Raw genomic sequence first — 26,897 nt, forward strand, 5'->3', positions numbered from 1 at the left:
AATTTAGTAACCACCACATCTTACACTTTATTGGGGCTTGATAGGGTTGGGCACAAGCAATAAATATATATAAAAATGTATAACTAAGATTGACAGTTGCTCTTCTACTTAAAGGGCATTCCTCGCCTCGTGTAAATTATTGTCTAAGTGGTAGTGTCCAGCTTTTGTGTGCTGTGTGACCAAACCAAGATATCTTTGTCTGTGTTTATTCAAACATAACAGCTGAATAATAAAATCCCCTGGTGAATTTGTCAAACACTGAGCCCCTTGTTTCTGGAGTAATAGTAGCAGAAAAGATTTATATTATCGTATAAGAAATGTATATTTGACTCTTGTTATACATATTGCTGCTATATAAGTCACTTTGTTACTATTGTGGAAAAAATCCTTATGATCCCACCACCTACAGTATGTTTCAGCTAACATTCATAGATTTGCATGACACTGACAACAACATGTGATTTATTTGTTATACACCTATATTTATGAACTGTTTTCTTCATATTTGTGGATAATGTTTAATAGTACATGCAGTAAATTCAGGGGATTTTTGCTTTAAATTCGGGGTTATTGTCATCATAGATAGATAAATATCTTCATGTCAGCATTTCATGACTCGGAGTGCCAAAGTGACACTTCAGTGCCAAAGTTGAATTCAAAGCTCAAGGTAGATAAATGATAATAATAATTTGTTAGAGACTTTGTTATGCATAGCAACAAATAACTTGATTTTACTTATACATATGTGACCAATGCAAAGCTGCAAATTAAAAGTATGAGAGAAATACAGAACTATAAAACATTTTCTAGCAGACAGACAAGATAAAATCATGAACCTGAAAATAACCACAATATATGGGACCTTTATTGCATCTGTTAAATTATGGGAGAATCAGTGCATTAGCATTAACAATAGCAAGACTATAACAGAGCCTATTTGTATGACTTGTGTATGATGAGTTATGTTGAGTTTTTATGTGTGCTTTCCTACTAAGTATTATTGACAGTAAACAATATTTTTATCCAGCATATTTCAACAGTCATAACCATCAGATTCCCTTATCTCCTCAAACGCACACTAAAGATAATGGCCAGAGATTTCCTTGTTTTTTATTACATAAGTTTAAATGGGTACAGAAATAGAAGACAATACATGTTTGGAAAGAGCAAAAAGAAGAGAAAAATGTATTCATTCAACATTTGCACTGTCGCATTTCAATATCACTCCCACTCGATGAACACGAGATGGCGCCAAGAAGACAGATTTTCACATCATGTGCATAAAGCAGATAGATTCTTTTGTATAAATGAACACATTAACAAATAAATAAATAAATGTATAAAGATAAACATACAGACATAATACATTTAAAAGAACTAAAAAAACAATGCATAATAGAAACACATATGTGTTTCTGGCAGACTTTGTTTAACTACTGTACTGTAGATTAACTACTGTGATAAACAGACCAACAATATTGGTAAATTCCTCCTTAGAATGTGTCCACAGTTTGCAAAAGTGAAACATTAGATGTTGCTGTCGGACTCAATGAACAGATTTAAATGCTACTAAGGATGATTTCAATGATCTTTCCTTGCATTCACATTTAAGTTTTATGGAGTTCTGGTCCTGTCGGTGACTCTGTCTGCTGGTGAGAAACACTTGACTTGGTCAACATGTCCACCACAGACCATATTCACATGGCTGTAGTTTTCCTAATGAAAACTTGGATGTTGCTTTGTCTCATGCTGTCAGTGGCGTGCACAGACATTTTGGGGGGCAGGTGCTCAGCGAAAAATAAGGGCACTTTATGCGGCATGTAGAACTGATGGCTGCCTTATTATAGCAGTGTGAGATTAAAAAAATAAATAAACATTACAGGCACATGTTGATAATAATAATAATAATAATAATAATAACAGTTTTAGTAATTTTTAAGGTTGAATATAGCCTATTAAGGTAAATACAAGATTACTGCAAGTCTTGTAACATAGAAATAACTTGTTGGTACAAAATAATATAATTAAGCTAAAATAGCTTAATGCCTAATTTAGTACAGCCAAACCACTTTGTGTAGTTAAAATAAAATGTGGACTGCTTTTAAGATATTGCAGTAAAATTAAAGGAACAGTTCAACTTTAAAATCTGAGCTTTAAAATGCCCTAAACAGTGAACATGACACTTGACTCTGACCTTTCATCTTCATCTTCCTCTTCCTCCTTGCTGCTGGTGGATGCTTTTATCCAGGAGAGCAGAGAGCTGCTCCCCATGGGCTGCCTGCTGTTGCTCCCTTTCTTTTTCCTTTCTTATCCTCTCCTTTCGAGGCATTATGCTGCAATTGGTAAATAAAAAGAGACAATATAAATAAGACAGTTTGGTTATATTTCAACAAGGCACAGGGCTACTTTTTCTGCAGGCAATTGGGAATTGCTTGAATTACTAAATATTCATCTTAAGTAAGTATACTGATAGATTCACATGCTGTAGGATACCAATGACAAACTCTACCGGTGGTCATCATTGCGTCATATCTATTATTGATTTTGGGTACCCTTAGCAAAAAGTAGTATACTTGAAGTTCATTTTATTAAGTATGCTTGAGTATAAGTATAAGTATAGCTAGTATACTATGGACCATGTACTTGTAGCATACTAGAAAGTATACTAATCTAATACTGCTTCGGACTAAATTGGAACATTTCAAATTTATAAAAGTATACTTTAAGTATACTTTATGAGGACATTTTTAGTTTACAGAAGTACACTTTCAAGTATACATCAAGTACACTCATCTATATAATACTAGTGTACTAAGTATATACTTCTAGTCCACATTTTAGTTTATTAACATGTAAGTTTATAACAGGGGTAATACCTCAAAGCAAATGTGTGTAGTGAAAAACATTTTTATTCTGCTAAATTAAATGTAAGCACAACCCAATGACTCAACCTTTTTCTGTACTTACATCAGGATATTGTAAGTACCAGCACTTGTAATGTATCTCTACAGCAAAAGATTCACCATTTATTAACATACATGGCCACTGCTTAACGGACGGGAAGTATCTCCCGGAAAACACCCCTTCACTCACGGTGCCAACATTTTTATCATCTTTGTTAATTCGACACAATTTAACCACAGAACAAGGATGTGAATTAACCCGCAACCGTCTTACACATCATCTTATTCACAAACACATTCAGGAACCATAATTACACTAACAACAACAGAATACCCAAGAGTCTTTGCGCCACAGTCCACAGTATACTAAAGTACAAGTATAAGCTTTAGTATTAAAGTATAAGTCTAAGTATTAATGTACTTAGTCTTAGACTATTCTTTATACTTTTCAGTATAAGCCAAGTATACTTCACTATACTTTTCTTAAGTATATAAAATGTAGTATATAAAAAGTACACTTCAAGTATACTGCCTCAGTTTTAGTATAAAATAAGCATACTTGTAGTACACTTGAATAAACTACTTTTTGCTAAGGGTAGCGTCTAGCTTGTTAAGCAGGTGGCTAATTTATGCTCAGCTGTTTGGCGTTGAGACAGGCTACTTCACAACAGAGACAAATAAATGCAAATTATAGCTTGGCAACTGAGGCTTAGGGGGCAAACAACACACTCGACTCGATTCATATATGTGTTACCTGGCTGGTGGGCAGGGAAGGAGGTGTGTTTGGGCTGCAGCTGTGCACTGTCTGCTGCTACAACGCGCCTCCGTTTGTGTCCGCTCTGCGCGTTCACGTTGACAGAGGTGTGTGCGGGTGGGGTGGGGGGTGGAGGGAATATTAATTGGGGCATTATTATCACACGCTTTTAATCGACGAGCACTTATAGATGATCATGTCAGCATGGGCCACAAAAAAGGGCACTTGCTTGGTACAGAGGGCAAAGGGCAGGTGCTTTAGCACCACCTAGTGTCTACCTGTGCACGCCACTGCATGCTGTCTTATGTACCAAGTTGCAAATAGTATAAAAAAAAAAATTAATCTGAATTTTTTTGATCATTTAACCATTTCCTTATTTATCTGCAATAGAAAAATGTATGGCTAGTGAAAATCTGGAGGAACATCTGGCCATACCTTGTAATATGGACAAAGGGCAAACTAAAGGCAGGGACCAGAAAAAAGATCAGCAAACAGCACTCTTCGCTCTAAACAACTTTAATTGAACAGTGTTTTGATTGATCAGACATCATCATCATCATCACGAGGCTCCCACTTTTATGATTTTTAAATCATAAAATCCAGAAAAACAATTATCATAAACACTACCAATATAGAAAACATAGATAACTCAACCACCAGGTGGTGCCAAAGTTAGAAATACTCAAACCTCACCTGCAGCGGCTTTATCTTGTAAATGTGAAAGCAAATTCTGAAGAAATAAATACAGAATTTGGATTAATGTTACTCATATAAACAGAAACTAGCTGAACAACCACAAGAAAATACAGTGTTCATAAAATTAGCCAAAACTTTTTTTAATTTGTGCATTGATTTTAAAATATGAGCCTTTTATTTTTCCTGAGCTGTAAAGATTGGGAGAGACAAAGAAGTCAAATGCTCTCCAGAGCGTCAGAGAAAGACTGAGGTGATGGCTGAGGACACCAGCAGGAGGAGCACACTGGAGCCAGTGGTAATGGTGTCGTTACACAAGTCGGTTGAACAGCAGTTGCAAGAACAACTTACCGCCCGTGACAATATTGGCACAGCGGTCCCAGCCAGCAGTGCATGTCATGACTTCTGTACAGGAGTTTGGTTTGGTGTTAAAGCAACTGTAGCATCTCAATCCATATGCTACAAAGAAATACAGAATACTGTCACACACATGAGTTAAGACACTCCAAATGTAGTTGTTTTACAGAATTACAGGTTTTATATTTAAACAAAAAAACAAAACAAATGAGCTTTCAAACATGAATCTTAACTCTCTCTTTAAAAAAATGTGTAAATGAAACTTTATACTGTAGAGAGGATGTGACGCAAATATCTCAACAAAGGTTAAATGGTTTAAATCTGACCAGTGCCACCATTGAAACATACTTCCATAATGTTAACATCATTCTTTAAATGTATTTATCCATTTGATAAAAAAATGGATAACAATAAATACAATGAAAATGAATGATTACGCTTTATTTTAGGACGCCATTACTTTACTAGGTTTAACCAAACATTTCATACATCAGTAACTTTGATCTGTTTGTGTTACAATGTAGTGAAGCACATGAATCATTAATGTTCTTACCTGCAGACAGAGTCATCAGAAGGACCAGAACGCCAAAAACCTTCATCCTGAATGCAACTTATACAAAATATAATAACAGACGTTTTTAATCAACCCTTTGAGGAGAAAATTAGAGCAAATATGTGAAATCTTCCAAAGCTTGCCTGTCTCAATCTTCTTGAGTTCCTCAAAAAGCCCCATCCAATGAACGCATGAAAAAAACATCCCTGATCCACCAGTGACAAGTGAAGAAAATATAGAAAGGAGTCCCAGATGTATGTTTCTGAGAGCAGTGGATGAGAAAGAACATACAGATATTGTGAATACTTGCAAATACAAGACTCTTAAATGTTATAATTCTTTGTTGACACCCTAGCACCGCATTATGTGATAACGCCGCATTATGTAATAATGTAATACATTTTCACTTCATTATGTAATAACGCCGCATTTCGTAGTAATCTGCCACATTTTGTAATAAAATTCTTGAACGCAATATGTAATAAACTTTGCCACATTATGTAATAAGTTATTTCATATTGGGTCAGTTATTACAAAATGCAGGTGTTGCACTTTTTTCACCAAGAAAATGTAATAAGTTGGTGCATTATGTAATAAAACACCAAATTGGATTTCTTAATTACAAAAAACGTTATACCATCAGAACGACATTGACATTAAGCATACCAGCATGAATCATAAATATGAATTAATTTTAAAAACTAGTAGGATGTTTCGTTTGTCAAATCTAAATCAAATATAACTGAATTTGAGCGGCTGTGGCTCAGTGGGTAGAGCGGGTCTTCTAGTGATCGGAAGGTCACCAGTTCGAATCCCGGCCCACCGTCGTGTCGAAGTGTCCTTGAGCAAGATACTGAACCCCAAATTGCTCCTGATGAGCAGTTGCCGCCTTGCATGGCAGCCTCCGTCATCAGTGTATGAATGTGTGTGTGAATGGGTGAATGTTTTGTACAGCGCTTTGAGCTGTCATTAGACTGGAAAAGCGCTATAAAACTGCAGACCATTTACCATATAAAAATGCAGGCCCTGAATTCACAGAGAATTAGTGATGGGAATGGCAGTTCTTTTTACTGTACAGAGAATTAGTGATGGGAATGGCAGTTCTTTTTACTGTACAGAGAATTAGTGATGGGAACGGCAGTTCTTTTTACTGTACAGAGAATTAGTGATGGGAACGGCAGTTCTTTTCACTGAACTGAATCTCTAGAATCCGTTCAAAAGATTTGTTCACCGAATAGTTCAACTCTGCAACTCCCTAAACTGCTAAACAGTCAAACATGAACATCAAGTCATGATTCACGTTCACTTACAGAGGGACGGTGCGTTCACGGACTATAGTACACAATCACAAAACATGATGCTACACGGATGTTAGCAAAACAGCGCTAATTTTAGCAGTACGGTTACTGAACGTGAATCAACTCCTCTGCCCTGAGTGAGTGAGTGACACAGCATCACTTTCAGCACAGTACGTGAACGTGAATACCGTCCTCAGCAACGCGAATCATGAGTGAGTAAAAGAGCGAACGTGATTGTCCCTCGTTCGCGAACGACCTGCTGAGGACTTGAATCACGCTCGCGCTGTCACTGAATCAGTGTGCAATTAACGACCTGCTAAGAATCACGTTCGCGAACGTGAGTGACTTTTACTGTGCAGTAAAATCACTTAACATGATGCTACACAGATTTTAGCAACACAGCGCTAATTTTAGCAGTACGGTTACTGAACGTGAATCAACTCCTCTGCCCTGAGTGAGTGAGTGAGTTCACGAATCATGAACGAATCACAGCGCAAACGTGAATCACATCCTCACAGTTCTCTGTGTGAGTCGCGGCAGTCCCACTCCCGGCCGGCATGCTCGCGGCTGAGCTCAACTGAACTGAGAAAGGAACGAATCAGTTCATGAAGTGATTCTGTTCACTTCGTTCACTCAAAAGATTTGTTCGTTCGAACGACATGTACGCGACCGACACAACACTACAGAGAATGTGTTTAAAGCTCATAGAGACAAAAACTGCACTAAATGAGTGTTACTGGCAAGAACATATCGGTTCATTGAAATGACATACACACATGCAATCTGGATTATGATATGCAAATATTATACGTGATAGAAAGCAGACAAAACACGAAAACAAATATCGAACAGAAAAAAACTTTATTCCAGCTCCATTGCAATTACTCCATGCAACATTGATGTCCTTTCTTATAGTGGATAAAAATAAATGACCATCAAAATTAAACCAACTAAAAACAGTGTAAATAATCTTTCGCATCAACATTTTCACTTCATTATGGACCAAAGCTCACACGCCCTCTCTCTCTCTCTCTGTCTCTGTCTCTCTCTCTGTCTCTCTCTCTGTCGCTCTCTCTCGCTCTCTCTCTCTCGATAGAGAGCAATGGAGCTGGAATAAAGTTTTTTTCTGTTCGATATTTGTTTTCGTGTTTTGTCTGCTTTCTATCACGTATAATACTTGCATATCATAATCCAGATTGCATGTATGTATGTCATTTCAGTGAACCGATATGTTCTTGCCAGTAACACTCATTTAGTGCAGTTTTTGTCTCTATGAGCTTTCAAACACATTCTCTGTGAATTCTGTTATATTTGATTTAGATTTGAAAAACGAAACATCCTTCTAGTTTTTAAAATTAATTCATATTTATGATTCATGTTGGTATGCTTAATGTCAATGTCGTTCTGATGGTATAATGTTTTTTTGTAATTAAGACATCCAATTTGGTGTTTTATTACATAATGCACCAACTTATTACATTTTCTTGGTAAAAAAAAGTGCAACACCTGCATTTTGTAATAACTGACCCAATATGTAATAACTTATTACATAATATGGCAAAGTTTATTACATATTGCGTTCAAGAATTTTATTACAAAATGTGGCAGATTATTACGAAATGCGGCATTATTCCATAATGAAGAGAAAATGTATTACATTATTACATAATGCGGCGTTATTACATAATGCGGCGCTACACACCCTTACTTATTGTACTACGACAAAAGCCCTGTAATTGTTTTGTATTTAAATTAAGTTATGGCACGTTCAGATGTGACGTCATCAAGTTCTGTGTTTCCTGTATGTCGGCGCCGTGAGCAGAAATAGTGGTGTGTGCCACCTGTGTTAGTCAGGAAGATGTTGATGGAGCCTGCTGTTATGTTTCCAGTAAATATGTGTTGGGCACCAGCAATAAATATACTATATATACCTATGAATGACAGTCTGTTACACGTATTGCTGCTATATAACTCACTTTGTTCAGTTGGGGAAAAAATCCTTATGATCCCACCACCTATAGTATGTTTCAGCAAACATTCATTGATTTGCTTGGAACTGACAACAACATGTGATTTATTTGTTATAAACTTGCTCCTTATATTCATGAATGAATTCAAAGCTCAAGGTAGATAAAATATAAAAAATGCAATCAGAGTTTTGTTAGAGATTTTGTTTATGCATAGCAACAAATAACTTGATTCTACTTATACATATGTGAGTAATGCAAAGCTGCAAATTAAAAGTACTAGTGCAGTGCCTGTAAGAAAAGTGTATTCCTATAAAAAAAGTGGGAGGTTAAGCAGCTTTTTCATGGATGGCAAAATGAGGCTGTGTTTGAAGGTGGGACGTCAGGGATATTTAGGTTTGTTGTGAAATCTGATATATCCGGTATAATTGGCCGTTTTTGACTATTTTTGATTTTGCCATTATATTTCACCTTAAAAACTATTTACTTGGTGTCATTATTTTCAGCACAACCTCACATGTGTGACTGTACAGTTAAGTTTTTATTTTGACATACTGTATTAACACAATGGACCTAAAATCACAAAAAAACATAAAATCCGAGTAGAAAAAGTTAGATTTTTTTACTGTGAAAACCACAAATATGTTTAACAAACCATTTTTTTTTTTTACTTATAATGCAAATATAAATTGTTGTTTGCTAAATTTGTGCATACATTTTAAACATTTACGAAGTTATATGTAACTATTTACATTTAAATGCAGGCAATGCTCAGGTCTGTCTGAGCTCCTTCCAGCTGAATTAAGAGCTGGACTGCCTGCTCCACATTCAGCTTCTCCTTATTGTTCTGACTAGAGATGGGATTTATGGCTCTTTGAGGTGGTATCATGCTACATTTGCATATCTAATAAGCACCGTGCAGCTGGGCTGCGCTCCTCCCCATGTAAAAAAACCCCCCCAAAAAACAAAAAAAGAACGGTTCCCAGCTGCGACTCGGATCCCATCGTTCATGTTAACGAGCCGTTCAATAGAATCGTTCGTGAACGTCACAACACTAGTTCTGACTCATTAAACAAAAAAACCGACTCCACTACACACTAAACACACTTCACCAAACACTACATAACACACTAACTATACACTCCTAACACGCTAAATGTCACAAATCTCTCAACTCTCAATATCGCTGTCTATACGCCGACCGTCGTTGCCTGTCAATCATCCGCCTCCGTCCCTCCCACAACTTCCTGTTCCTCAACAACCAAACTTGCTGCTTGGACACTTTCATGACAAAAGCCCGTTTTTACTGTTTCTTCCTGCACCAGACACAAAGCAAACCCGATGGCAATGTTCGCGAAAAAGCGTGGCGGACATTATTTACCCTAAGTCCGGTTTTGGACGTGCCGATGCATCCGGTCCATTGCCTCGTGTAGGTGGGCCGTGTAGCTAGCGGCTAGCTAGCAGCTAGCCGCTAGCTACACGGCTACACGGCTACACACGAACATCCACAGATTCCCATTCCACTTTGTTGTCAGCGCGTCTCCGGATCTCCTCAGACCCGAACAGACTCGGTCCGGACTCGTTTAATCTCATTAATCCACAGCAGTCAGTTTAGATGCACAGAACAAAACAGAACGGGACCGGACCGCCGGCAAAATCCCGGTCCAGCTCGCGCCGCTGCAGGTATAAATCCACTTGTTTCTTCAGGTATGTCGTGGGCTTGAGCTCTGCAGTGATTGGCTCTGGTGCGCACGTGACTGTGGTGGCTCCGGTGGACAATGCTTGCGGAATTTGTAAAGCATTTATGAAATAATTTATTCATGGTATCATTGCAGTCCAAGCAAATGCTTAGATGCACACCACTGAACCACGCAGCAGCCATATGGTAAGTCTCAGGTCAGTGTGATCCTGATCCGCAGAGATATTTGACTCACAGACACACACACACACAGACAGACAGACAGAGATTCCTTGCTTTTATAGAGAGATGAGAGAAGTACTGAACATTAAAGCACTTTTGGCAGACAGACAAGATAAAAACATTAAACCTGATAATGAGCATAATTTATCTGTCCTTTAACGCATCTGATGGAAGAAACTGCAAAGGCTAATGATTAACAACAGAGAAGTAAATGATCTTATATGATATCATCAAGTTTATTAAGCTTGTTCACAAGAGCTTGAATAAAAGAACAGTCACTGAATAATGATGACTATAAAATGGAGCATATTATTTTTGCCATGTGAGAACTTCTTCAACTCATTGTAAGGATTACTTACACTCTTAAAACAGATGTGTTAATATTAACACAAGTTGTGTCAATTCTCAACACATTAATGTGTCTATATAAGGACTACACATTTAGTGTTATATTTAACACAATTACTGTGTTTGAAAAGCCAACACAAATCTTGTGTTAAAACTCTTAACACAGTAGTTGTGTTAAAGTAACACAACTACTGTGTTAGGAGTTTGAACACAGTACTGTATATTTGAGTACCATCAGCCTTTGGCAGCCTGTAGCGTAACCTTATTTACCTCTGTCTGTATTCACCAAAACAAAAAATGGCTGTTGTGCATTTTCTGTTAAGTTTGAACTAACAGAAAATGCACAACAACCATATCTTGTTTTCCTCATCAGTCTACCTTCAAAAAACACATACCTTCAACATTTCCAAACTCTGTTAGGTCACAGTGGAAATGTCTGAACAGATTTCACCACAAACCTCCAACGGTGAAAATATTGGCCAATACATTTCTTTTTTTTATGTTTAGACAAAATCCCTTGAACTGATGTTTATCTGTGCATACCTGAGACACTTTGCACTGTGAGATCTATGTAAAAATTATAAAACATATTGTGAAACTACTGTTCTATTTTCTCAGTAGTTCCTCTTGTCTTAGGTGTGAAGGTAGAAGGACATGGAAAACACCGTACGCGTCATTCACTAGTGCTAAAGTCATGGAAATTTCATACCTGTGCACAAAAAAACCTTTTAAAAATCAAAAGCATCAGGAGTAGAAGCATGTAGATATTATTTTTTCCTGGCAGATTTTGTCAAACTAGATGAACCACCGTTAGAAATTTAACTTACCAGCGATATTTTACATCACTTCTGTTTTAGACTTTGTCCACAGTTTGTGAAAGTGAAATGTCAGATGTTGCCGTAGGACTCAATGAACAGATTTGATCTGCTACTCAAGATGATCTTAATGACGCTTTTATTTCTTGTATCTATTCATCTGAATGTATGTAGTCTACATGTCAGTCTCATGATTAATGAGTTGTCTTCAGATCAGTTGGGAGGAGACTTTGTGAGGAAAGACTGAGAAGTTGGATTATAAAAGGCAGGCTCTGGAAGAGTTCACACCTTGTCTCTAATTCTCTTCTCACAGGGTTTGTTTTTCTTTTCACTCAGGATGAAGTTGTATGGAGTTCTGGTCCTGTTGGCGACTCTGTCTGCCGGTAAGATCAGCTTATGAATCATGTATTTGTTTGTTTTTTGCTTTATCTCAAAAGATTCTGGTGATTTTTGTGAAAATGTGTAAAACAATTATATTTGTAGTGTCTTAAACCCTGTGTGATGATATTTTATATTTATATACAGCATATGGATTGCAATGCTACATATGTTCCGGGGTCAAACCAAGTGCCTGCACAACTAAATTAAATTGCCCCACTGGCTTTGACCGTTGTACCAGTCTTGAGAGTCAAGGTAAGTCGTTTTTCAACATCCGAAGGATTTGCAGCTGATAATGAACTTTACTAGTAGATAAAGGCTTCTTAGCTGATACACAGTCTGGCTGCACCTGATGCCCACCAGTTTTTGTTGTTGTTGAAACAAATATTTTTCCATCATATCTTGCAGGTCTTGTCACCAGGACCTGCGCCACTGCTGCTACATGCAGAGAACCCCTCAAGTGCTGTGACAAAGACTTGTGTAACGGTGCCATACCCACTGGTTCCAGTATCCTCCTCCTGCTGGTTTCCTCAGCCATCACCTCTGTCTTTCTCTGAGGCTCTGTAGAACATCTGATATTGTTCTTACCCGATCTGTACTACTCAAAATACAAAAGTTGTGAATGATTCCAGAATTGTTCAATAAAACCACAATATGATGGACCTTTGAGTTGTTTAATTCTTCAGGTTCTGCATTTACACCACTATTTACAGCAAAAAATACCGTTGTTGTGAAACAATAATCAGAAAGGTTACTGACATAAAATTCTACAACCATGATCAAATCTACATGTTTAATAGTTAGTTGTTGATTCTCAGAAAAAAATTAGTAGACCAGCCGACTCTTTGATGATCCATTTTCACCAAAAATTAACACATTCTCAAAATGTAAAAGTTGTGAATGATTCTGGAATTGTTCAATAAAACCACAATATGATGGATCTTTGAGTTATTTCATTCTTCAGGTTCTGCATTTACATAACTATTTACAGCAAAAAAGCTTTGATGTGAATCCATAATACTTATTTCATGGTAAGATGAGGATTCTTAGAAAAAATGAACTAGACTGGCTGACACTTTGATGCCCTTCTATCTTTCACACATATCTCCTCAAAGTACAAAGCATTGAAATTGGGTGAATCCATCAAATATCTTATTTCTTTATTTACCTGGACCTGCTAAAGATAATCTTTAATCTTCTGTAAAAGACACACACATATATATATATTACACACTGAGGCTAATGTCTTTATAGGTGAATAAATCAGAAAGGCTAGTGATTAACATGAGAGAAGCCGTTATTATCAAGGCTGTTTAGTTTGGTCACAAGAGCCTGAATAAAAGATGCATTCAGTCACTTAATAAAAATACATGTAAAATGGAGTATATAGTTGCCATGTGAAAACTTCTTGAACTCACTGTAAGGATTGCATTGTTAAATAAGGGCGACAACAACCTTTGGCAACCTGGGGCGCCGTTTAGCTCAGTTGGTAGCGCGTGTGTCCCATGTGCCAAGGCTCTGCAGGACCCCGGTTTGACTCCCGGCCTGGGTCCCTTTGCTGCGTGTCACTCCCTCTCTCTCTCCTTGTTTCCTGTCATATCTTCAGCTGTTCTATCATTAAAGCCAAAAAACAACCTTTGGCAACCTGTAGTGTAACCATTGTAACCTCCGTCAATATTCACTGGAAGTCAAACCTCATATACAGAATGTATACCTAAATGCAAAACAACCAGCTCTTCTTTTCGTCAGTCCACCTTTATAGTGCAGGAAGTATTCATCAACAGCAATTTAAAAAAGACGGTTAATATTTCCAATCATTTATGTAAGAGAAACACCTTCCGTCAACACTTACAAACTGTCATGTCACTGTGGAAATGTCCAGACAGATTTCACCACAAACCTCCAACTGTGAAATCGGCCAACACCTTTCATTTCATTCCATGTTTAGGCAAGGCAAGGCAAGGCAAGTTTATTTGTATAGCACAATTCAGACACAAGGCAACTCAAAGTGCTTTACAGGCACACACAAATTACATTAAAAGACATAAACATTTCATTTAAAAGACATTAAAAATTGCATTATAAAAAAAAAAAAAAACTCAGTAATAATGCAGTTCAAAGACTTGAATTGCTTCAGTTAAAAGCAGTGGCAAAAAGAAATGTTTTAAGTCTTAATTTAAATGATGTGAGTGTTGGAGCAGACCTGCAATTTTCAGGGAGTTTGTTCCAAATATGTGGCGCATAGTAACTGAAAGCTGCTTCTCCATGTTTACTTCTGACTCTGTTTAGACAAAATCTCTTGAGCTGATGTTTATCTGTGCATACCTGACACAATTTGCATTATAAGATCTATGCAAAAATTAGTAAAATGATTAACAGTTCATCTTGCTGTGGCGTGGATCATGTGTAGTGGACAACAGCTAAAGGAGACACACCTAGTGTTAAAGCGAAACTCTCGCCAAAAAGCAACCGAGGCTTTATTTGGGATTGAATATGAGTCAAACCTTCGTGTGAAAGCATAATTACGACGAAAGAGGCACTTTTAAGATTTACTGTAGTTTCGGTTTTGGGCACGTTCATTTTGAACGGGAGTGCATGGGGCAAGACATGCTAGCATCAAAATCGCTATTTTTAGAACACTAAGAAGGCGCGACACAACATGAAACTTTGCTCGTAGCATCACTAGGGTCTCTACTCATGAACAAGAGCATTGAGAACATTATTTGTGGACACAGAGTTTATGAAAAAGAAGGTTTTTGAACTACTCACGTTAGCTGCTGCACCTCCTGTACGTTGCCGTCATGGCAGGCAAAAAGTGTCGATCCCTGAGTGCGACCTGACAGGCACGCTTGAGGAGCGGTTCACCATTACTCTCCCCTTTTCATATAATATATATATATATATATATATATATGTATGGTGAGTTGGGGGGGGGGGGGGGTATGGAAGGAACATGGAGGTATACCATAGATTATCAGTGAACTGCAATATTTTTGTCATTTTCCTTTGTAAAAATATATACTTTTGCTTTCTTCTTGCGTCTCGGGGAGTGATGTCACGTACGCGACAAGTCACATTTTCATCATGAGGACAACTAACACCATGCAGCGTCACAAACACAAACAACAATGGAGGGGTGAGAGATCCATGTTTTCTAGCTGGAAATACAGTCATTATTTTGAGTAAAAAAAGAAATACACAAATGCTTGATCAAGGGCGCAGCCTGGCCCGGCCAGGCCCGAGGATAGTGGCAGGAAATATCGATCCGACCCGGCTGGGTCGGGCTCGGGCTCGGGCAGAGATTCTTAACTCTAGGGGACTGACTGGAGGCTGAAGGTAAAGTTGGAACAAGCTAACGACGTTAGCTTTTCGTGCCAGCTAGCTTTTCAAGACTGATTAGCTAGCTAACTTTAACGTTGGTCTAAAGTAGAAGTTAACCCAACATTAACATTGTTTTCCCAAAATGAGTGTGTTAGGAGAGAAAGATGCTGTGGTTGTCAAACAACTGGATGCAGGGATCAAGTGCAGCTGGAACTGGTCTTGGCTCATGGTAAAAGGCAAAGTCACAGTAAAAGGATGAGAGCTATCATTCCATCTAGCAGATGTGTTCAGGAATATTAGTGATTCACAGTCATTGGTGTTTTCCTTCATGTATCCATCTATCTGTTCTGTACCTTTATTTATTCATCTTTGTTGGCTTTGTTCTTAGCTGTAATTCTATTCCTGTGTAAGTACAATAATAATTATTTGTATGTGTATTTGTATACGTACTGTGGTGGCTGCAGCTTCTAACAGCTTCTTTGTGGTTTGGAGTTTCCTATGTTCCTATTTGTACTTTATACTTGCATATGAGCCTTGTTATATTATGTATATCAGTAAGCAGGGATTTGCATGTTCTCTTTCTGTCAGAAAGACATTAAATATGCAAGGGCCATGCACTGCAGGCACAATGTCAAACAGAAGTGCACAAGTGGAAGGTGCAGCACAATGTGATCATGTATAGATAGATACTTTCTGATACATTCATACTGTCTTTTAATTCTGCTTGATTTTTCTCTCAAAATGCATCAGATTGATGCTTTTAAATATGAAATATTCAAAATTTTCTTCTGGGGGAGCATGCAGGTTGACCCGGTTACATCTGCTGTGTATCTGTCTTTAAACTGCTGGTTGAGGGTGGTTGATCAGGGCTTGGTACTGTTGTGGAGTCTACAGACCTGCTACCAAACTACCAAATATTGGTACTCAGTTCAGTTGCAGGGCGGTGGTGGAATCACTAAGTGAATTAACTGGTGTGCCTTTACTACATACTTTTACTCTGCAACATTTCCAAGAGAAATATTGTATTTTTTTTTCACTTCACTAGATTGTTGTTACTTTTTACAGATTCAGATTTAAACAAACAAACTTCTATACATAAATGTATGTGTTTAGGTCACTAGAGGTCAATATAATGACAACAGAGTTGTCCCTTATAGATTGATGAATTTTGCCTTTTCTTTAATCAGGTAATTCTTTGTCTGCTTTTATTTTAAAACGCAACCTATTCCGATCCCACGACCAGTGGAACCGAGCTCTGGTAGGCCATTAGATCCTCAAGTAAACATTTTACACTACTTATTATCATGGATTACAATGACTCTGACAGTAATGACAACAGAGGGGTTGTTTTTTATTGTTATTTTTTGGTTGAACAAACACTTTATGATACATTTTATTAAAATTTCACAAAACGTTATGTCCTGACCGACAAAATGAAATAGCTCTATTGTTTTAAAGTCGCTAAGAAATGATTATCATACAATCATGATATAATCAGATGATATCAAAAGATCATTGACACACATGTCTGAGTGGTTTACAAACACATCGCCTCTTTCACATGAAAACTACGATGATGATGGTCGGAAATGCTAATGTTCAACTCTGAAAAAAGAGTGAGGAGGAGTTGGGCAAGAAGATAAAGGCAGCTTTCTCCAGCTCTCCTCTCACTGAAACAATTTGTTTCCTCCCAATTCACGATGAAGCTTTATGGAGCTCTGGTGCTGTTCATGACTCTGTCGACAGGTAAGAACAGATTTCCAGTCAGGACTATGTGCTTTAACTGAACGTTGAGCTTAAAGTTACTGAACAAAATTTAAAGAAATATGTTGAGGTTTATATGTTGATATGAAACAGTGGGGTCTGAAAGTTAAAGAAATTGTTCAACATTTGGGGAACTCTGTTTTTTTGCTGGATGAGCAGACTGACACCCCTCTAGCGTTCCTGTAAAGTGTAACTTGTTTGTTTAATTCGAGGTATAAAATTGACATTTTGTGGTTTCGATGGGGTGATGTGTCAGACAGTTTGTTGCTCTCAGTGACTTCCTGCAGTCTTCACTAGTTAAACTCATGCCGGTGAAAAGATCACGAAGCATACTTCTCATGAAGAGCACTTAATAGTTAGCCGGTCAACAGGGAGGTCTTTCTTCTCAAGAGCCATTTTTTGATGCCATTGCCCAACTTTCTCCCTCAGTTCCCGACACCTCTGCTCAGAAACGACAGCCGAAGAAAAAACAATAATGTCAAATGATTCTGGTGAACTCAGTACTGGGATAGAGCTAAATCCTTTCTCTTTTTATTGAATAAATGAATGTTTATTGAAAATAAATAAAACTCCATTTGCAGGCACACACTCTGATGTTTACTCTCATTTGCTACTTGCTCAGATGGTTTCTGCCTCAGACTGTCTGCATGTTTTTATTTCCTCTGAATCTCTTCACACTCTCTGGCTGGAAACAGGAAGTAGCAATCAGCATCTTCCTTCAAAACACCTCCAACATTGAACTAACTGATGATGTCATACATGGCCTTTCTTGAACTAACTGGTGTTCTGTGTCTCTGTATAGCATGTGCATTAAGATGCTTCACATGCACAGCCACCAACCCTATATCCTGTATTGACACCAAATCCTGTTCCGTCATCTTCAACCGTTGCTTCTCCCTCAGAGTAGGCAGTAAGTTTTTTCTGGCTTATATTGAGAACTGATCAGTCTCCAAACAGTCAGTGCAATATGTTGCTGTACTGAAAGCCGGGTGGCTATAATACACACCTCATCATGTTCTGTGCAGTGATTCCTGAAAGTTTTCCCATTGTGTTTTTCAGACGTGGTTACCAAAGGCTGCCAAACCAGCATAGCATGTGTTGGTGCCATAGCTTGCTGCGAAGGCAGCTTGTGTAACCGTGCCGTACCCGCTGGTTCCAGTGCCATCCTCCTGCTGGTGTCCTCAGCCATCATCGCACTTGTTCTCTGAGGATGATGAATTCAGTTGTTTCTATGATGTACTTTATTCTGACCCAATTTGTACATCTAAAGAAAAATAAACAACATTTCATTCATTCATTCTTAAAATCTTGAAAAATCATTGAGGGTGACAACATTTTCTATAACAAACAGAAACAGCAAACATGATCACAGAGCGAATAAACTGAATGGGTACATAAAAATGATAAGAGATCAGAAACAATATGACAGAATACCAATGGAACAGAAAGCGCTTGAAAATGATAAGGAACTGCGAACCAGAGACAAAACACAAAAAAACCTGAGCTGCTTAAAAGATAGATACTTTTTTTTTTTATTTCACCGGCATATGTCGTCCATGCCTTTGCATCCTGACATAAATGCAATCAAAATGACCACCAGTTAATTTTGTCATGTAGTGTAGTTTCTGGGCTTTCTTCATCAAAGGTGTCGGTGTGTAGTATGTTGATAAATAATTCTGCGGAGGCAAGGCTGGTGGAATGTTAGAGCAATCTTTATTGAAAACAAATCTCTTTGCCAGCGTCCGTCCAGGCACAGCTGCTACCTGGGTTTCCCAAATTTATGACAAAGTTCAGTGACTGTTCAGGACAGTGAGAGACTGTAGCCTACATTCTGCTGAATTCTACTGAATGACAATCCTGAAGATGATGGTGGGTTTATTATCCATTGCAAACGAAAAAATATGCGTTCTCAAACACTGTTGCCACAGTTACCTTGAAAAAGTAATCTGATTACGGATTAGTCCTTTAAAAAGTAACTTAGCTACGTTACTGATAACTTGTTTTTAAAAGTAACTAAGTTAGATTACCAGTTACTCTATTAGTTACTTTCAGCAGCTGCCGACAACACCCCCGCCACCTCATAAAAATGACAACCGGTTTTGCCAATACTCACTTTATTGGAAGTGCTTTGCTTGCAGCTCTCTGCTTAACACCACCTGGTGGGACTTGCTCTGTACACTTAACTGTGTTGTGCTGTGAATCCAAATGCTTCTTCAAATTTGACGTTATGTTTTTGAAGCTTGATAGTACTTTGTCGCCAGCACAGAGTGTACAACGAACCTTAATATACTCATCTTTAGTTGACACAAACTCAAAATAATGACTGTATTTCCAGATAAGAAAACGTGCATCTCTCTCCTCCCGCCATTGTTGTTTGTGTTTGTGTTGCTGCGTGGTGTTACACGTGAATTGTCCTCATTGTGATCGGAGAGACACTTTTAAGCAACCTTGAAAATGAGAGCTGGAGGGAAGATATCAACTCTTCTAAAGCATGCCTCTTATACTTAACCTCGTCTTTCAAGACTTGACAGTTGTATTTCTTCAGAGCCTCCTCTGTGGTAAGATAAAGTGATCTGAACATCCCTGAGACAGCCAGTGATAGAATGTAACTCAGTACATTTACTCAAGTACTGTAGTGTCAGATGCTTGTTTATTTTGAGTTGCTTTGTCTGATGTATTAATGAAAGACAGCAGGCCAAGGATGTGAAAATCCCTCACTCTGGCACCATCTTGTGAACATCTAATGGTAGTGAGATTAAAACGCTGAAGTTGGCATGTGAAAGTGAATGATGATCAGAGTCAAAACTTCTCTGTTACATTTTCTGTCCTTTTTGTTGCTCATCTTTCTAATTATTGCTTTGCAACAAAGCATTTTTTTTCTGTACATAGTGATGTGAATTCAGAACCTAAATAATTGAGCCACACAAACTGCTTATTGAGCAGTTGTGGATCTGGAGTCATCCACAGCGCTACAGATTGAAAATTTGCTTGTTTGTTCATTTGTCCTGCTTGTAAAGCTTGAGAAAGAATTTAAAGAAGTTAAAGTGAAACTCTTGCCAAAATGCAACATATTTTGTGAATGTTTAAGAGTCAAACCTTTGTGTAAAAGCATAATTACGACGAAAGAGGCACTTTTAAGATTTACCGTATTTCCCTTTTTGGGTCAAACTCATTTTAAATAGGCATCAAAATTTTAGAAGACTTGACACAACATGAAACTTTGCTCGTAGTATCACCAGGGTCTCTACACATGAACACGAGCATTGAGAACATTGTTTGTGTACACAGAGTTTACTAAAAATAAAGTTTTTGAACAACTCACCTTAGCAGTAGCTTGTTCCGCAAGCCGCTGTCACGGCAGCCGAGAAGTATCGATCTCCGAGTGTGACGTAACTTGGAGGACAGTTAAGGTGGAACGCTACTGTCTTCCGGCAACAACTATCCACGTGATGTCTCACGTGACTTTTCCGGCTTTTGATTTTAGTATTGTTTCTTATATGAGGTTCCTTTTTCAACTTCAAGGTCAATATTGTTTTTCACTAACGACAAAACAACAAATTATCTGTGCATTTATATGGAACTAAGCTTTAGGAGCGGTTCACCTTAACTGTCCTCCATGTTACGTCACGGAAATCTTTTAATTCATCCTTTCATTAATCTAATGCAAACAGATAATATAATAACAATGAGTCCTATGATGAAGGTTACTTTAACTTGGGGACATTGCTACCCTTTAATGTTCAACAGACGCTTGAACTCAGTAATAACTTTCATTTGTGCTACAATGAATCATAAGCAGATCTTACCTGCAGACACAGTCACCAACAGGACCAGAATGCCATACAACTTCATCCTGAGAGACAAGAAAAACAGACTTTTAATCACTTCTGTGAGAAGTGAACTGGAGGGATGATATGAACTCTTTAAGGGCCTGCCTGTTATACTCCAACTCTTCTTTTGAAATTTGACAGTTGCATTTCTTCAGAGCCTCCTCTGTGGTAAGGTAAGAGATGTGAACATCCCCGAAACCGCCGGTGATAGAATGTAACTAAGGACATTCAGTCAAGTACTGTGATAAAGGTTTTTTATAGGGTAGAGAAGTATTTCTGTTTTCTGCTACTTTATATTTCCACTGCACAACAATTTGGAGGCACAGTCTTTTTATTCCACAGCAATTATTTGAGAACTTTAGATTCCAGTTAATGAGTAAATTGCATTTTGCGTTAGACTTAAAGTAGGTACATTTTAAATGACTTCATTTTATTGGTAATCAAAAAAACAAACATGCACTTATTCTGATGAAAAATGCAGATTTATGAAATACTATAGACTTCATAACCCATCTTCCCCAAACTTCCAACTTTGTTACTTGGTAATGATCATGCTGTACTCCTTCATATTGGAACATGTAGGCCCACCCAGCAGTTAAAGTTCTTACAATATGATAATAATATATACTGTATTTGTTATAATCAGTGGTAAATTTACTCTTACTCTTTTTTTCCTGCTTTGACAGGTCAGAATGTGTGCAGTGAAAAGGGTCGATATGTTGTATCACATGAGTGTATCATTGCTTTAACTCCTACAGTCAAACTATAGTAATGATCAAATTCAGCTGACTCACTTTATTCTCAGTGGGCAACATATCTGCCATATTTCCTATCTTAAAGAAGATTTCTATTTTTTGTCAGGTCCATGTGCACAAAGAATAAAGGCCCTCTTGTCTGTGGAGCACAATACAACTCTTCTGTTCAATTTTCTGTCCTTTTTTTTTGTTGCTCATCTTTCTGATTATTGCTTTGCAACAAAGCTATTTTTTTCTGTACATAGTGATGTGAATGCAGAACCTAAATAATTGAGCCACACAAAGGTTGATCATATTGGTCGTTTTATTGAGTGATTCTGGATCTGGATTCATCCACAATATTTGCAGACTGAAAATTTGCATATTTGTTCATTTGTCCTGAGTTGTAGAGCTTGACACCAGCAGAAGGAGGACACTGGAAATAGTGGGTATGGCGCTACAAGCAACAAAACAGTGACACTGTCAATGTCATACTAAATGTTCCCGTTACACAAGTCTGTGCTACAGCATGTTATGTGGCCTCCACATGCAGCACTGTTCATGCAGGTCTTGGAGGTGATACCTGCAAGACATGATTGTGAAGTCTCAGTTTTTTTCAACAGCATCAGAAAGTACGAGGAATCAAGTGCAGAAATATATCAGGTCAGACTCTGTTTGATAGATAATATTTGAAATGTTTGTGGAAAACGACTTACCATTGAATTGTACTTTGGCACAACGGTCAAAACCAGAAGGGCAAGACACGGCATGTCTGCAGGATCCAGAGCTGACGGATGCACATATGTAGCATCTCAATCCACTTGCTATACAGAAATACAAATACTGTCAACATGGTTTAAGAAGCCCGATGTTTCCACCAGTTTAAACAAATATTCCATGTTTCTTATGATATATTTCAAAATCTGACTATTGTTTAAAATTCCATCCTTTCATTGATATTCAAGATAGAAATCTTTCAATTCATCCTTTCATTAATCTAATGCAAACAGATGATATAATAACAATGAGCCCTATGATGAAGGTTACTTTGACTTTGGGATGTCGCTACCCTTTCAGGTTCAACAGACGCTTAAACTCAGTAATAACTTTCATTTGTGCTACAATGAATCATAAGCAGATCTTACCTGCAGACAGAGTCACCAACAGGACCAGAACTCCATACAACTTCATCCTGAGAGACAAGAAAAACAGACTTTTAATCAATTCTGTTAGAAGAGAACTGGGCCCGTATTCACAAAGACTTTTATCTTAACGTTAGGAGTACTCCTAAATCGGACTAAAAGTTTTTATGTAGGAGTCGTTTCTTAAAAGTAATTCACAAAGCCGCTGAGACCTACTTTTAGTTATGAAAACAGTGAACTCCTAAACTAGAAGTAACTCTCTGTTGCTATGGCTGATGTCATTTTATAAGGACGCACTTAGAGGCGGTGACGACGGTGATTGGTTGTTGAGTGACAGGGCAGCCCATTGAAAAGTCATTTAGGCTACGCAATGCATGAAGTGAAAATAAGGAAGTTGCCTACAAGCCCATGACAAAGCCATGAAAAGATATTGGATAAAGAAATGTATTTAAGAGGAGAATTCAGTGCCCCCCCCCCCCCCCCCAAAAAAAACAAAAAAAACACTTAGGACAAATATTACAAATTAGAAGATTGCGATGAAAAGCGTGAATTGTCAATAAAAGCGGCATTTGCTCGAACAGCTATTGAAAAAACTATTTGCGTGTTGATGGAATGCAACTTTTTCCGACTGACAAAAGCCCTATTCGAACGGGACTAGTATAACCTGGGGACCTCCAGTAATCTGTAATAATTGCGGAGGTCGTCTGTGATCTTAATCCCGTGCGAATCTGCCATGTCCTTAATTTGTAATGTAAAAATTCCACCGCAAATTACCTAGTATATTTTACCAAACACAGAGGTCATTTGTCCTGTGCAAATTGGCATCTCTGTGATTTGGGGTCGTTTTTTGTTTTTCTTAAGGTTTTTTGTGTTTTCCACCTTTTTCTGCCTTTTTCCCGGTCGAGAATTATGGAGGCTGCGTTGGGAATTATAAATGAAAGTTTTGACAGCATTTTGGGTGCAAATTCAGGAGGCTCATCAGAAAAGCGAAATTTCGAAAGATGATTAGATGTGATACATGCATGGCAGCATGCGGTAAGGAACATTTTTCTATCTTTCAACAGGCTCACCAGTTATTATATTAAAAATATCGATATCTAACAGTTGTGCTGCTCCAGTAAGGGCTCCGGTGCTATCGATCGCGGGGAATATGTCAGTAAATTCGAGTTAAAACACAGACTTCGCTTATCATGTGCGAATGCGCCGCACGAAACACTGACGTGGTGGGATCATTTCTTAATCACTTGAGGTCCCCAGGTAATACTAGTCCCGTGCACAGAGCTGCATTTTCCCCCTAGACAAATACCGGTGTGTTGCCAAACATTTTTACTCTGGCGTTATTGGATTGTTTCGGTTGGTTGGGGACGTTATTGCGTCCCTCACCAACTCAACCACAACTTCAATCCCTTCGTGGTCCATCCAACATCATTTTAATAATTCCCTGTCATTTAGCGTCTCCAAAACATTCGGCTGTGACCAGGACCAGGTTAGGAGTCCTCTGGACTACTTCTAAGGTCTCCCAGACTTAGGTGCAACTTTTAGGTTTAAAATGTTTTGTGAATAACTCTTATTTTCAAAAATTAGGAGTCCTAAAGTTACGACTAACACGCCCATTATTTATAGGAGTTGCTCCTAAATTAGCCTGTTAGGAGCTACTTTTAGCCTTAAGATTCTTTGTGAATACGGGCCCTGGTGGGAAGATGTGAACTCTTTAAGGGCCTGCCTCTTATACTCCAACTCTTCTTTCGAAACTTGACAGTTGTGTTTCTTCAGAGCCTCCTCTGTGGTAAGGTAAGAGATGTGAACAACCCCGAAACCGCCGGTGATAGAATGTAACTAAGGACATTCAGTCAAGTACTGTGCTAAAGGTTTTTTATAGGGTAGAGAAGTATTTCTATTTTCTGCTACTTTACACTTCCACTGCACAACAATTTGGAGGCACAGTCTTTTTATTCCACAACATTTATTTGAGAACTTTAGATTCAAGTTAATGAGTCAACTGCATTTTGCGTTAGACTTAAAGTAGGCACATTTTGAATGACTTCATTTTATTGGTAATCAAAAAAACAAACATGCACTGATTCTGATGAAAAATGCTGATTTATGAAATACTACAGACTTCATTACCCATTTTCCCCAAACTTCCAGCTTTGTTAGTTGGTAATGATCATGCTGTACTCCTTCATATTGGAACATGTAGGCCCACCCAGCAGTTAAAGTTCCTATAATATGATAACAGTATATACTTATATCATTGGTGAGTTAATTTCTCTCACAGTACTTATTTTTATCCTGCTTTGACAAGTCAGAATGTGTGCAGTGAAAAGGGTCGATATGTTGAATCACATGAGTGTATCATTGCTTTAACTCCTACAGTCAAACTATAGTAATGATCAAATTCAGCTGACTCACTTTATTCTCAGTGGGCCACATATCTGCCATATTTCCTATCTTAAAGAAGATTTCTATTTTTTTGTCAGGTCCATGTGCACAAAGAAATGAAGGTCCTCTTGTCCGTGGAGCACAAAACAACTCTTCTGTTCAATTTTCTGCCCTTTTTGTTGCTCATCTTTCTAATTATCACTTCACAACAAGGCATTTTTTTCTGTACATTATGATGGGAATGTAGAACCTAAATACTTGAGCCACGCAAAGGTCACTCATATTGGTGGTTTTATTGAGCAATTCTGGATCTGGAGTCATTCACAATGTTTACAGACTGAACATTTGCTTATTTGTTCATTTTTCCAGAGCTGTAGTGGGTATGGTACTGCTAGCAACAACATCAGGGACACTGGTAGTGACACTGTCAATGGCATCATTAACGTCCCTGTTACACAAGTCTATGTCACAGCATTTGACTGGTTCTCTGCATGCAGCAGCCCTAGCGCAGTTCCTGACAACAAGACCTGCAGGATATGATGAAAAACATTATTTTCAACAACAGCAAAAACTAGTGGCCATCCAGTGCAGCCAGACTGTTTATCAGCTCAGAATCCCTTATCTACTTGAAATGTTCAATATCAGCTGTAAATCCTTCTGAAGTGGAAAGACGACTTACCTGCCTGCTCAACAGTGGTGCAATGTTCAAAGCCAGTAGGGCAAGTTTGTTTCTGTGTGCAGGCACTTAATCTGATGCCTGCACATACGTAGCATTGCAATCCATATGCTGTACATAAATATAAAATACTGTCACACAGGGGTTTAAGACACTTCAAATATAATTGTTGTTTTCACAAAAATCACCAAAACCTTTCGAGAAATAGCGAAACAAGCTGTCGAACAAGATTATTCAGAAAATAATAAATTAGTCAATTAAACTACAAATAGGATGTGTTGGAAATTTTATTTCATTCATTTCACAACTTCCATTATGCTATTGTTGTATATAAATTGAATGATATCTAAGTAATAAATATCTAAGTAAGTATCAAATAATTAATTTGAAAACAAACAACACATGAATCATAAGCTGATCTTACCTGCAGACAGAGTTGCCAACAGGACCAGAACTCCATACAACTTCATTTTGAGTGAAAAGAAAACCAGACTTTAATCAACTCTGTGAGAGAAGAATCAGAGAACATTATGTGAATCTTCCATAACCTGTCTTTTATACTCCAAATCCGTCTTCCTCATTTCCTTACAAAGCTCCACCCAACTTTGCTGAACTTTCTTTGAAATGAATAGAAGCACTATTAGTATTTTCTACACTTGTAGAAACATTGTATTTGTATATTGACATTTTATTTGTATTGTGGTCATTGGTGTTTTCATTCATGTATCCATCTTATGGATATCAATAATGACGGCCTCATTCTATTTAGGTGAGCTGGTTTCAGGGCTCTGGTGTTGTGCAGGGCCACTCACTGACATGACTGACTGGGAAACGTAATTGAACGGAGCCATCTGTAACATTATTGGTTACACTTGTTTAATTTTTTTCCTGCTTTGACAGGTCAGAATGTGTGCAGTGAAACGGGTTGATATGTTAAATCATATGAGTATATCATTGCTTTAACCCATACAGTCAAACTATAGTAATTATCAAATTCAGCTGACTCACTTTATTCTCAGTGGGCCACATATCTGCCATATTTCCTCTCTGACAGAAGATTT

At 37.9% G+C, this 26,897-nt stretch overlaps 1 protein-coding gene and 4 long non-coding RNA genes across 5 annotated transcripts; 1 reads left to right on the forward strand and 4 right to left on the reverse strand.

Moving 5' to 3' along the window:
• Window positions 1-1,092: 1,092 nt before the first annotated feature.
• LOC115581135 (uncharacterized) lies at window positions 1,093-5,329 on the reverse strand. Its single transcript, XR_003983994.1, has 3 exons — window positions 5,261-5,329; window positions 4,702-4,809; window positions 1,093-2,333 (listed from the first exon to the last, which is right to left on the reverse strand). It is a non-coding gene; the product is annotated as an uncharacterized LOC115581135 (long non-coding RNA).
• Window positions 5,330-11,880: 6,551 nt separating this feature from the next.
• On the forward strand, window positions 11,881-12,649 carry LOC115581133 (lymphocyte antigen 6C2-like). The gene is made up of 3 exons (XM_030416002.1): window positions 11,881-11,992; window positions 12,135-12,242; window positions 12,396-12,649. The coding sequence occupies exons 1-3, from the start codon at window positions 11,947-11,949 to the stop codon at window positions 12,542-12,544; spliced, it is 303 nt and encodes a 100-aa protein (XP_030271862.1). The 5' UTR covers window positions 11,881-11,946; the 3' UTR covers window positions 12,545-12,649.
• A 3,694-nt stretch (window positions 12,650-16,343) lies between these two features.
• LOC115581136 (uncharacterized) lies at window positions 16,344-18,255 on the reverse strand. Its single transcript, XR_003983995.1, has 2 exons — window positions 18,079-18,255; window positions 16,344-17,513 (listed from the first exon to the last, which is right to left on the reverse strand). It is a non-coding gene; the product is annotated as an uncharacterized LOC115581136 (long non-coding RNA).
• Window positions 18,256-21,943: 3,688 nt separating this feature from the next.
• Window positions 21,944-23,044, reverse strand: LOC115581231 (uncharacterized). The gene is made up of 3 exons (XR_003984009.1): window positions 22,782-23,044; window positions 22,353-22,460; window positions 21,944-22,219 (listed from the first exon to the last, which is right to left on the reverse strand). It is a non-coding gene; the product is annotated as an uncharacterized LOC115581231 (long non-coding RNA).
• A 2,390-nt stretch (window positions 23,045-25,434) lies between these two features.
• Window positions 25,435-26,367, reverse strand: LOC115581233 (uncharacterized). Its single transcript, XR_003984011.1, has 3 exons — window positions 26,261-26,367; window positions 25,840-25,947; window positions 25,435-25,687 (listed from the first exon to the last, which is right to left on the reverse strand). It is a non-coding gene; the product is annotated as an uncharacterized LOC115581233 (long non-coding RNA).
• Window positions 26,368-26,897: the final 530 nt, after the last annotated feature.

The sequence above is a fragment of the Sparus aurata genome, chromosome 5, assembly GCF_900880675.1.
Source record: "Sparus aurata chromosome 5, fSpaAur1.1, whole genome shotgun sequence".
NCBI lineage: Eukaryota > Metazoa > Chordata > Actinopteri > Spariformes > Sparidae > Sparus > Sparus aurata.

What these genes read in the sequence shown, in the direction of transcription:
- LOC115581133 (XM_030416002.1), top strand. Translation starts at nt 11,947, where the DNA reads ATGAAGTTGTATGGAGTTCTGGTCCTGTTGGCGACTCTGTCTGCCG. An exon ending in GTTGGCGACTCTGTCTGCCG is followed by an intron (nt 11,993 to 12,134) that starts GTAAGATCAGCT and finishes ATTTATATACAG; the next exon opens with CATATGGATTGCAATGCTAC. An exon ending in TACCAGTCTTGAGAGTCAAG is followed by an intron (nt 12,243 to 12,395) that starts GTAAGTCGTTTT and finishes CATATCTTGCAG; the next exon opens with GTCTTGTCACCAGGACCTGC.